General features: G+C 34.0%; 1 protein-coding gene across 2 annotated transcripts; it reads left to right on the top strand.

The window, feature by feature from the left end:
- LOC109830369 (ubiquitin carboxyl-terminal hydrolase 27) lies at positions 239 to 8,846 on the top strand. Of its 2 annotated transcripts, none has more exons than XM_020397618.1 (11): positions 239 to 548; positions 1,229 to 1,570; positions 2,985 to 3,111; positions 6,027 to 6,127; positions 6,211 to 6,438; positions 6,751 to 6,819; positions 6,916 to 7,047; positions 7,181 to 7,315; positions 7,414 to 7,476; positions 7,566 to 7,940; positions 8,366 to 8,846. In XM_020397618.1, exons 2-11 carry the CDS (start codon positions 1,295 to 1,297, stop codon positions 8,627 to 8,629), a joined length of 1,770 nt encoding a protein of 589 aa, XP_020253207.1. In that variant the 5' UTR covers positions 239 to 548; positions 1,229 to 1,294; the 3' UTR covers positions 8,630 to 8,846. The 2 variants fall into 2 exon arrangements, with proteins under 2 accessions (XP_020253207.1, XP_020253208.1); XM_020397619.1 differs by having other exon boundaries at positions 240 to 548; positions 2,988 to 3,111.

Here is a 10,191-nt window from a genome sequence, read left to right as displayed (position 1 = left end):
AGATGTTATTCCAACACTAAAAAGTTATTACAATAATAAACTTAGCAAAAGAAAAATATGAGTGTTGGAACCACCATCAATTTCAAGAGTTCCAACACCATACATTGAAACAACATGGTATGGTAAAATCATTTATTATTTCTACTTCACCCAAGCAAACACACCATTAATATTTATTGTTCCGATTTTCTCTAACTAAACGCACCCTTGCATGCGAATGCAACAAACTTGCGTCTGCAACTACTCGTTAGTTTTCGTCCAAAGATGAAATGGGCAAAATGGATCCTTGACGGGTTAGTATCCGACAACATTTAACATCCAACCGACCGGTTACTTCCCCGAATAATCCGTCTCAATTCCCTGCGCTCGAAATTAATGAACACCGAAGCCGAAAACAGTGCGGCAAAGCTCGAAGGGTGCTGCGAAGAGAAAAGAAGCAAAAAAGTTTCGTCTTTTTACTGTTCCCTTCTCAATTTGTAGGGTTTTCGATCTCAAATTCAATCTCTAAGGAGAAGGCTAGGGTTTCATCCCTCAATCGCTCTAATCTGGTGCGTTCAGTTGGTCTGCTTTCAATTCTGTGGTTTTCTTGGATCGTCTCATCAAATTTTGGACTTAGGTTTAAGCTTTAATTTGTTTACGTTTGTAGTTGTATGCTATCAACTTGTCTTAAAGGTTGCATCTTTTGATTAATTTAGGACGTGATTGACGCTAAAAAGAAACGAGGTTATTGAAATCTTAGTATAAGAAGCATATTGTGAACTGAGACAATTTTTTTTAAAAGCGTACATCATTTGGCCGTCAGTTGAGCATTAGAATCAAGGTTTGAAATCTCAATATTGGTTGCATTTTGGGTTCTCCTTTGTTTGTATAAGTGTTAGGGAGTTACATGATCTCAAATCTCAATAGTTTCAAGTTGGACTTGTCATTGCTGGAATAGGTAAAGCTTAGTCTCCTTGTTAGTCGTTATTTTCTTATATCGGGATCAACATGCTTAAAAACTAAATATAATATGACATAACGGCTAATACTTCAAATTTTGGTTCGAAGAATGATGGTATAAAACATGGTGCTTAATATGTCTGTTCAAGGTTTCTAGTTGAAACTTGAAATACAACTCATTTTGTTAGAAAAGGATGCTTTATTTGTACATTAGCAACCAAACATTTATGACTTGTCTACGGTGAAAAACTTTTTGTTAGGTAACGTCAATATCTTTATCTTCTTGCAGCTTAAAGTGATCATGGGTCTTGGTTGAGAACCAACTCCTCATTGAAATAAACTTTTTGGTTCTGCAATGAGGTATAAGCAAGATGTGAGCATCAGACATCTTATCCATAAGCTAAAGCATGCATCTGCAAATTTTTGTGGGCAGAAGGGATTGTTTTCTTCTCAAGTCCACAATCTTTTGGCTGTTATCTTGGGTGCTGGAGTGGGAGTGGCTGGTTTATACATCTCGTTATGGGATGGTAAAATAATTTCTATACCATTCATACATGAACAGAAGGATTCTTATACCGTGGCTGGATTGCAAAACCTTGGAAATAATTGTTTTCTGAATGTGATTTTACAGGTACTTCCAGTTAGCGATAAAATTCAATCGTTTATGATTATTTTATTCGTACACATATAATTTGTAACATAACTTAAACTTAATATCTATGGACGTCTCCAATTCTCTGTATTTATATAATCTATCAAATTCATGTTTGGAGTTACTGCATAAGCTGTTTTCCTACTTCTGAGAGAAGTTACCATGTTTAAGTTGGAAGTTCTCCCAGAAGAATGTCATGTTTAAGTTAATGTGGATAAGGGACTAACTTTAGAATATAGTTACTGTGCTTTTAAAAAAGAAATAAGTGCTTAGCAGTTATAGTGACATGAATGAGGATACATGCGATGCAACAATAATACCATGAGGACAATTCGAGTAGATACAAAACTATCACGTGTTTGAATTTAATCCATATGTAACAATTAAGTCCTTAACTCTTTGCCTGAGGTACCACAGAATTTACTATGGAGAGATAAAATATTGTACTCCACATTGCTTTGATGACATTGTCTTAGTTGGTGAGACTCCAAAAAGAATAATTTGAAAATGTTGAAGAGAAGTTTTAGAATCTAAAATTTTTAGAATTAATAGGACAAAATGTAACTTTTGAACCTATACAGTATACAAGGTGTGGAGTGCACATTTGTCAATAAGTCATATCTTAAAGTGATTATTTTTGCTACTTAAATAGAACGAGAGGGATATTTAAGATAGTGGAATGCTTCAGGAAGTATTATGTGATCATATACCAGCCATGACATTGTAGGGAATTTTCTATAACTAGCATTATGACAATTCATGATTTGTTGAACAATATGTTGGAGTTCTCAGATAAGTTGCTTATAATGTTAAATATTGTTAATAGCTTCCAGATATCTGGGAGCTTAAACCACCAAATCCCTGTTGGGTTATTACTTGTCTGCTGACCCTTCGGAACTGTTGGCTCTGTCGTCCTGTTGGAGCGCTAATATATCGCAGGTATAGGCATTACACATATTTGAACATGGAAAGTTGTACTGATACAGTCACCGGAACACAAACTTGGCCATTTCCTCCTCGTCTCTTCTTCAGAGCTTCTTATACACAGTTTTGAGGATTCTAGATGGAACAGTTAAAATCACCAATGTTTCGCGTAGAGCTTCAAAAGGATGCAGTGAAATTGCTGACATTATGAACTGCTGTAAACGAAGCCACATTCATTCACCCACTAACTCCTACATTATAGTTTCTGTTGTACTAGTACCCATGGAGAAAATGCTGTCACCTTGCTGCTAATTAAACTTACAGCAATACTTGGCATTGCTACTCTAGGAAATGTTTATATGCCTTTTTCCTTTTACTGTGTGCATGTTTAAATCATTAACCTGCTTAACATAATCTTCTTTTGGGTTGTGTTTCGCTAGATCTTGCTGACTCAAGTGCAATGTTTTAGCAGGCACTTGCTAGCTCTCGTCATTTCCTTTCGTTTGTACAGAATATATTACTCTCTGATGATTTGCTGGTTGGGGAAAATAAAGAAAATATGCCTCTTACAGCTGTATTGAATTCATTATTGAAAGGTAAGCTTTGTTCGATGACGCCCATAAATTTTCTGCCTTTGTTTGATATGCCAAAGTTATGATTTGCTTTGACCGATAAACTTGTATGTGAGGTTGATGAGAAAGGTATAACCCATTGCATGTTTCGTTTGACCTAATGCCTGAATACAGCTAATTTTGCTCTACTGCAAAATGTAATAACTGCCACCTTGAATCAATGAATTATGCTTTTGCATGTTTGTTATGTGTGTGTGTGTGTTTTTGCCCCCTGGAGGTTAGATACTTTCAACGTTTCAAAGGCGCCGAAAATAGCCCCCCCCCCTCGCGGATCGTATTTCTCCCTAGGTGAAAGAAAAGGTAGGAAATCTGTCTTTTCAGAATTATCGTCCCAATAAAGGAAATTTTCGTGTGATAGGTCCCGTTCCAGGTTAGAAATATAGTAAAATCGTCTTTCCTATTCTTTATAAAATATTATTTTATTATTATAAAATATTATATATTATAATATTTATTATTTAAATATTATATTATTATAATATTATATTATTATTTATAATATTTATATAATTTAAAATGGATTTATTCATCTATTCCATGATCGAAACAAAGGGGGTTACACGTTACACCACGATTTTGAATCAGAAGAGAGATTTTAAGAAATGTCAGATCTATTCACTCTATCAATAACCGAGCCAGATCTGGTGTATCATATGGGCTTTCCCTTTTCTATTGATTCCTACAGGTTGGATCAAAAAAAATTCCGTCTATATAATATATTATGTATTGTTATTGTATTGTTCTATTTCAAAAACAGTGGCCCTTTCAAATCAAAAGGGTCTGTGATTCTTTAAATAATCATGATTATTTCTGGTACTAATCGTTCGTTGTATATGATGGATACGAAAAGTAGATCCTTGCCACCTTTTCGCGTCATCGAAATAGCTTATATTTGGTTAATAACTAAGTTCTGGAACTGGAAATCTATTAAGAGCCTTTTTTTTGAGGTAGAGAATTTATTATATTTATTTATAATATAATTATTATAAAATATAATATAATAATAGAATATAAAAATAATTTTTATAATTATATATGTTATAATAATAATTATACATATATAATTTTATTTTTATATTTTATATTATAACGCAAAAAATAAATCTATATAGTTTCAATGTTTTTTATTTTTCATATTTGCATGATTATATATATGATTAGTATTATTATTATGACAATATATTATAAGTATATAGTATAGGTATAATATTAATAAGGAGACGACGAGAGAAGAGAGAAGAAGAGAGAAATATGGAAATGCTTGTACCCAAGCATAAAAAAGTTGTGCTGGTAGTGAGAGTGTCACATCTTCCTCCTACTCATCTCAAATATATAGACCATATTCACATGGGTAATGAGTGGATGAGGATGTGACACATTACTACCAAGATAAAATTTATGTTTGGGTACCAAGCAATACCCATATTTCTCCATAACTAGGTAATATATTATATATATATATAGTATATATTATATATATATATATTATATATATATATAATATAATGAGTATCATTGTCATAGAAGGGGATTTTCCTCCATTGACCCTAATGTGGGGCACAATCCTCACCATCCTCATAAAGTAGAGAGAGAAGGTGTTGAGTTGGTGGGGCATTGTGGCTATTTTATAGGTATGTGGTGAAGAGCTGGTGTGGGGATCTGTGGCCACAGTAGGCGGACAAGAGGAAATATCTTCTACTTGGCAAGGATACTCAATTAATCCTAACTCTATAGTAGTATATATATATATGCTTATATATATATATACATATAAGTATATTACATCTAATTAGAATTTTCTAACCGGTATTGGAATTGAGTCAGATAAGAATCATGAAAGTCATGGATCAACGTATAATAATACTTTCTGTTATCTATGCTCATAAATATAATATTTATTTATAATATATTATTAAAATATTAATAATATTAAAAAAGTAATATATTATAAATTATAAAAATATTATAAATATTAATATAATATCATATAACATTATAATAATATTAAAATAATAAATATTATAATATATAATATTTTTATAATATTAAAATAATAATATTATAAAACAGTAAAATAATATTATATAAATATTATTTTAGAAGGTACATTTGCTCCATAACTTCAAACTTTGACTAGAATATTTGCATTAAAACCTGTCTCCATTTTGTCGTTTGGTTGAAGCTCATTTATGAGAGACTTGACCTATTTCTTCAGGGGTCTAAACCAAATAAATAATTGGCTCAAAAGTAACTTCGTCAAATGCCTATCGGGAAATCAATTCTCAGTACTGACGGGACATGAAATTTATCTTCTAAAACTGAGATGGTCATGGCAGTATCATGTTCATCATAACAATAGGTAAGCTTGTACAGAAATCAAGGAGTTTACTAGAATTCTAGTAGAAGTGAACTGGGATTACCTAGGTGGCTAAAATTGTAGTTTCTTAAAAGAGAAGTTCACTGGAAGAAAGGGTGAAGATCATGATTTTAAGGGACAAGAAAATAAATTATCAAGAGAAACATTATTGTCTCTTCTAGGTAACCAGTAACTAGATGGAAACAATAGTTGACATAGTAGTTAAAAGAAAAAGAAAAGAAAACAAAAAATCTGTGACTAGAAGCCTGATCAAAGATTGTACTGAATTTGAATATTCGATATCCCATTTTCTTTACTTGCAGCATTTTGTGTCAATAATCTTGCCATCCTCTTCAATACAATTATAACTTCTTTCCCCCCAGATTTTCAATAATCACTTTCGGATTTCATACCTTCCAGTCGACTGTTTCTGCTGTGTATGAATTAATATTAGAACTAAAAATAGCTATATTTTAATCTTCCTTTTAACCTTTTCTTTACTTTTCTGGCTGCACAATATAAGACTTGAGCATTGCCCGAGATGAAAAAACTGTACTGAACCCAAGAAGAGTGATGCTGGCAATGAGCTCATATGCCAGCAGCTTCAATTTAACAAGACAACAGGTATTGCTACTTCAGCTCATACTTTTTAATGGTTTTCTCTCAACAATGGCAGAGGCCTGATACAACTGCTATTTTCATTGTAGGATGCTGCAGAAGCATTTCTTCATCTTCTATCTGCATTAGAAGAGGAAATTTTAGAGTTTTACGTGATGCATGACATTTCTCTGGCGGACATCATTGCTTTTCCCTCTAAGATTTATAAGCCAAACAGAGAAGGGCAGAATGAATGTGAACGATGGAAGCAAAATTTTTTGGGTCCATTTGATGGAACTATTGGAAGCTCTTTAACATGTAAAACTTGTTCATCTATGGTAAATGCCTCTTCATGTACTTTCATCTGGTAGATGTTGGATATTTTCTGTCTATTTACATGCGTATAATATAGTGTATTGATGTGCAAAACACATTAGATAATTGGTCACGTTTCTTTTATTTCCCTTCATAGAACATGTTGTACCAGGTAGGCTTGCGCTATGCATGATTATACTTCTTGACAGGACTGGGATCTCTATTTACAATCCTTCGATTATAGCAATTGATTTGGTGTATATTTTATATGCAGTCGCATACTGTCTTCTGAATAGTCATGTGTAATTCCTTTGTCATTTTCTGCACATTTACAGGTGTCAATGGATTTTGAGTTTTTCCGCTGCTTGCCTCTCTCACCTGTACTGGATGGAGGAATGGAAATTGTATGTTCATTCAAGACGTTTTCAGTTTAGTTCTGTATGTCATTTAGATTTATTTTCTTAATGATTATGCTTTTTTCTCGTTGTTTTGGTTCCTAGATGGCTGGTTGTACTGTGGTTGATTGTTTAAAGCATTTTACTGTAGTAGAACATGTAGAAAATTATCGTTGTGGTCGATGTTGGCATACTGCTGCTTTGAAATATTTATTGGGAAAAGAAGAAAAGGATGAGGTATTGTTCTGGTGGTAACCAGGCATCTTTTATTTGTAATGTTGACCAACAACTTAACTCCTTTACCATCCTGAGTTATTCAGGATTAGTGAAATTTCCGGCATGACACTTTTGAGTTGCGATCGTCTTTCAGGAAAAAATCAAAAAGCTTGAAAATTGTGTCAGCCTTGATTCTTGTGGTTGCAATGAGATTTTTCTTCAGGAAGAGATAACATGGACACAGTTTTCATGTGCTTCAAAGCAACTAAGTGTTGCTCGATGTCCAAGGGTATGGGATAAAAAGTAAATAGTTGCACTTCCTCTTTCTTTTATAATGAACACCCTTATTTTAATGCAAACTCAATAACTTAAATGTCAAATTCTCAGATTTTGTGCATTCATCTGCAACGTGCTTCTATGAGTGTGTATGGTGAATTCATCAAGCTTCAGGTAATGCAGTATTTCTTGACTCATACTTGTAAATAGAATGTTATAATGTTCCATGTGAGATTTATAGAATAGAAAAATTTTATTTGCAGGGATATGTTTCCTTCCCATTGTTTTTGGATCTCTTCCCATTTATGAGGGTTAATGCGGGACAAGAAACTTCAGAAGATTATGCACAAAAACTTGAGAACCAAATGCCAAATTTATTGATGCCTCAGCTGCATTTGAAAATGCCACAGGAGGTTCATATGCTCTCGCACATGTATCGAATTGTTAACAACAAACTTTCTTCAGAATTTTTAGCAAGAGAAATGCTGAGGAACTCAACTACTGAAGCTTTAAGTCATTCTCCTAGTGATACTGCTAGTGAGAACAATGACAGCCATAAGAAAGCCGAGAGGATATTTGCTTCTGATCTCCATGGGCCTCAAGCTGGCTCCTGCAGTGAAACCAGACTAAATAACAAGGTCAGAACAACTTTGACTTCCACATAATAAATTTTTTGATAAATTTCATGCTTGTTACCTGTAATCAGCACCTTTATATTGAACTTCAACCATTCTTATTAACTCCATAAAAGATCTATTTTTATTTTTAGAATTTTACTTTCTTCACATTTTCAAATTAAACAATGACTATTCATGAACTGATCTGTTGTATTTTAATTTCAAAGCCAATATCCTATATACCTCCAGATGACCGACCATTGATAACTTTGACTTGCTTTTTTTATTAGATGAGTTATAATGATTATATCCTAGCTCAGGCCAACTAGCTCTTCTCTTAACCTAGTAATTTTGGTACTGTGTGCATGTTTACCACACTATGAACGAGGCTTTTTGAACCCCTGACCTCGATTGATTTCTGTATGTTTTTCCACGCGTAAGTGCAGGGCAGTGCCATTGATAGTTCAAGTTCTTCAAAACAATGTATTTATCGCCTTTCTTCTGTTGTTGAACACTATGGAAGGCCTGGAAGTGGGCACTATGCTGTTTATAGAAGACTGGATTCTGAGGGGTCATCGGAAACTGCATCTCGCCGATGGTTTTATGTTTCAGATCGTGAAGTATCAGCAGTCTCTGAAGAAGCTGTTCTTGCTGCAGAGGCAAGCTTACTTTTCTATGAGATGATAGATACCAGCATCAGTTCAGATTAAGTTGCCACCAGAAATAACTCCCATTTATGAAGATCAAGCGGACTGTAAAGAGACATGAGAGTTTTTTTATTTATTTCTTAATTCTTTTTTGAGTAATTCAACAAAGGTACCATGAATCCTGGGGTATTTAGCTAAGAAGTACCACATTTTTTATTAGAAAAAAAATTAATATGAACTATTTTCAGTAAACTATCATTCCTGACGGCGCTTATTGTAAGTTGTCATGCTTTTGGATAACTAAAAATAATTGTTCGTGCAAAAAACGCTACTATCAGTCATCGAAAAGGTGATGGCAAATAGTTGTGCGTGAGAGCAAAAATATTCATTAAATTGTTGTCAGGTGCTTCACCCCCACACTTGTATGTGCTTATATTTACCGGCCCAAGCCTGGTCTACTTTGTGTCAGTAATCAGTTATTTTTTCAGGTCAAAATCAGAGTAAGTTGTTATCCGTGTCTAATTCTAAACTTAAGCACTAGCCAGAAAAAGATTGAAATCGTAAGTTTTCTTCGTGAATTCTGATCATGATACGCAAATTTCTGGCAACTTGCATGATTGCATATTAGTTCAGTTGCGCAATTCCTGAACGTTCCTGGCGATAAACATCGTGCGCTTCCATGAAAGATCTTTGCGGTTCACTATTTGTAATTTTGGATTGCGAGCCTCTATACTGTATAATGCAAACCTGAACAAATTGTTGAAGTTGAGTTTTTGTTGTTGCTATATTCAAGCAAATGCTAAAACTTACGTCAGTTATGCTCATGTAGCTCTTTTTCGCTCTTTTATTCGAAAAATAGGAAACATCTCGCGATCGAAAATTTAAGAATTTTAGAGAAAGTTAGAAGTCTACATACAAGTCTTCCTTGCTCTATTATTCCCATATTCGCCAATCATTTTTTTTACGTTGATTATCTACACAACGTATTTGTGATGCATGATGACCAGGTCAAGTCTGTTGATCGCATTCATAGAGGCATAGGTCCTGTACTGTTGGGCTAATTCTGAACTAGGCCTGCACAGCCCAGATTAAGGAGCCATTACTATGTGGGCGTGGACCGCCCAGTCCACGCGAACGCACTAAGCCGTATTTGGTTATTCAGCAGTGGGCTCTACCTGTTGGCCTAATTCAATTAAATGGGCTATGCTTACAGTTCAGTTGGGCCGGATACTTACCCAAAAACTTATTTCAGAAGGCGGGGAAAAAGTACCTTGGAAGAACTTTATTTGTTTAGGTGAAAATGTAATTTTCTCTCCGCCCTTTATTTCGGTCAACAAGGTAGAATCAGCTATGTGAAATTAGTATAGGTCATGGAAGTAATTATCCTCCACAAAATTCAAAGGCTTTTATATCTGGAAGATAAGTCAACAAGTTTGAATCCTTAGACTATCTCTTAACCGGAGCAATTAATGTATGGTCAACTGTAAATATGCAATTGCTATAGCGAGATCTGAGAATCCAAAGAATTACTGTAGTATAAACAGTAAATCAAATCTGGTTCTTTGCACTCGAAGTTATTGTATATACTACAATATTCTACTGTAGCATAAAGAGTAAATCAAATA

This window comes from Asparagus officinalis, chromosome 2, assembly GCF_001876935.1.
Source record: "Asparagus officinalis chromosome 2, Aspof.V1, whole genome shotgun sequence".
In the NCBI taxonomy this organism is placed as follows: domain Eukaryota; kingdom Viridiplantae; phylum Streptophyta; class Magnoliopsida; order Asparagales; family Asparagaceae; genus Asparagus; species Asparagus officinalis.
Note: the sequence above shows the minus strand (reverse complement) of the source record. Positions and strands in the feature narration are given on the sequence as shown.